This window comes from Ctenocephalides felis, unplaced genomic scaffold, assembly GCF_003426905.1.
Source record: "Ctenocephalides felis isolate EL2017-DRISC unplaced genomic scaffold, ASM342690v1 CF-g0.4_SCAFFOLD_00845, whole genome shotgun sequence".
Taxonomy (NCBI): domain Eukaryota; kingdom Metazoa; phylum Arthropoda; class Insecta; order Siphonaptera; family Pulicidae; genus Ctenocephalides; species Ctenocephalides felis.
The window spans coordinates 85,647,886-85,650,038 of NW_020536999.1; the positions used below are offsets into that span (position 1 = coordinate 85,647,886).

General features: G+C 31.7%; 1 protein-coding gene across 1 annotated transcript; it reads left to right on the top strand.

Annotated features, from left to right (window-relative positions):
• On the top strand, positions 1-1,092 carry LOC113391234 (gastrula zinc finger protein XlCGF8.2DB-like). Its single transcript, XM_026627182.1, has one exon. The coding sequence runs from the start codon at positions 1-3 to the stop codon at positions 1,090-1,092; it is 1,092 nt and encodes a 363-aa protein (XP_026482967.1).
• The last annotated feature ends 1,061 nt before the right edge of the window (positions 1,093-2,153 follow it).

Below are 2,153 nucleotides of genomic sequence, written 5' to 3' on the forward strand. Positions count from 1 at the left end.
ATGTCTGAAGCAACGATTATGTCTGTGAATGATCAGACAATTAAACTTGAACCCCCAGAATATTCAATGGAAGACATTAAACTTGAAAATGAATTTGATGATCTTGAAGGTATTGTCAAGTCTGAATCATGTTTAGAAGATAATGAAACTTGTCTGGAAAGATTTATGAATTCCGAAGTAACTATTGAAGGAGAAATCAAACAGGAGGTAATTGAGACACCGGGTTATGAATTTGACATTTGTAATAGATCATTTTCAGAATCTAATTATTTGAAAGAGCACATGGTTGACCACACACCTATAAATGACAAAAAGGGTAACAATAAATGCAATGCAAGTGATAAGACATTTAAATATTCATCACAATTGCAACATGACATGATCACTCATAACACAGAACGCCCTTTCGAATGCAAAATCTGTGGTAAGACATTCAAAGAAAAAAGCACTTTGAGAAGACATTTGCTTATTCATGTGGGAAACCGCCCTTTCAAATGTGAATTATGCAATAAGACATTCCTACGAAAATTTTGTCTGAAATCACACATGGTCACTCATACCAAAGACCGTCCTTTCAAATGTGAAATGTGTAATCAGACATTCTCACTAAAATATAATCTGAAATCACACATGGTCACTCATACCAAAGAGCGTCGTTTCAAATGTGATATATGCAATCACACATTTCTACGAAAATGTAATCTGAAATCACACATGATCACTCATACCAAAGAGCGTCGTTTCAAATGTCATTTATGTAGTAAAACATACTCACAATCGGGTGACTTGAAAAGGCACATGCGTATTCATACAGGAGAACGCCCGTTTAAATGTCAAATTTGCAGTAAAACATTCTCACACTCTGGCGTCTTGACAAAGCACATGCTTATTCATACAGGAGAACGCCCTTTCCAGTGTGGAATATGTAATCAGAGATTTTCACAAAAATTTATTCTGAAATCACACATGGCCACTCATACCAAAGACCATCCTTTTAAATGTGATACATGCAACAAGGAATTTACACAATCGTGCAACTTGAAGAGACACAAAGTGAAAGTTCATAGTAGAAAATGTGATGAAGATCAATGAAACATTAACAAGCAGAAACAAACCCTGCGTGTGAAATATCTGTGAATTACTTATATTTTATTTGCAATGTAAATTTAATTACTGCTGTACAAATATTTAGTACTATGAATAAATTTATATAAATATATATTCTTTTATATTATAAGATTTACAGGTTATAAATTTTATTAACTCTGGAAGGAGAAGTTTGTTTTCATAAAAAAATCCGATTCGCTAATTTTATGTTTTCTCGACGTTTCAAGCCATTCTGAATCGAATGAGACCAAATTTGGAAAAAGTATATGTGTGCGTGTGTGTGAACAGATTTTTTGCCGTAAATCGATGTTTTCTCAAAAACGGTTGGATCGATTTAAAAAATTTGAAAGCCATTCGATGAGGACTAGCGTTTCTCAGTTTTGTGTGACGATCGGCCGAGCCGTTTCTTTGTAAATCGCAGAAAATTGAAAAAAAATTCGTCCACGTTTTAGCCCGCAATTCCAAATAAATTTTGAAAATCTAAAAACTGTTCGAAAGATATTGGTTGGAAATCGTGCTGATTAGTTTTTGGTAAATATCGTCCGAGCTGTTTTCTTGTGATAAAGTGTTAAAAAAATTTTTTTGACGATTTTCATGATTTTTTTTGACGGTAGATACCATAGTCTTCTAGATCATACTAATATTAAAATATCAGTGATGTTAGCATATTTAACTTTCCGTATGGTTATAGTAATCTAAATCAAAATCTAAAGCAAAAAATCTAAAATGAAATTTTGTGCATATTTTTATGTTTCAAGCATAGATAAGTAAACATGGTTTCAAGATGGTTTCAAGCTTATTTATCTATGGTTTCAAGTATAAAGATGTTAAACCATTTTGTTTACTTAAGTATATATATATATAAATCTAAATTTCGGTTGATCAATTATAATACATTTTGGGAAGTTGATAAAACTTGCCTTAAGGCATAATTCCACTTTCAATTAGTTGAAAATATACTTTTTTATCTCTTCGTTTACTCTGAACTTCAGTTTAAAGTGCAATATTTAAATTTCAAACAAGAACTTAAACTAAAACCAGTCGTA

What these genes read in the sequence shown, in the direction of transcription:
- LOC113391234 (XM_026627182.1), top strand. Translation starts at nt 1, where the DNA reads ATGTCTGAAGCAACGATTATGTCTGTGAATGATCAGACAATTAAACTT.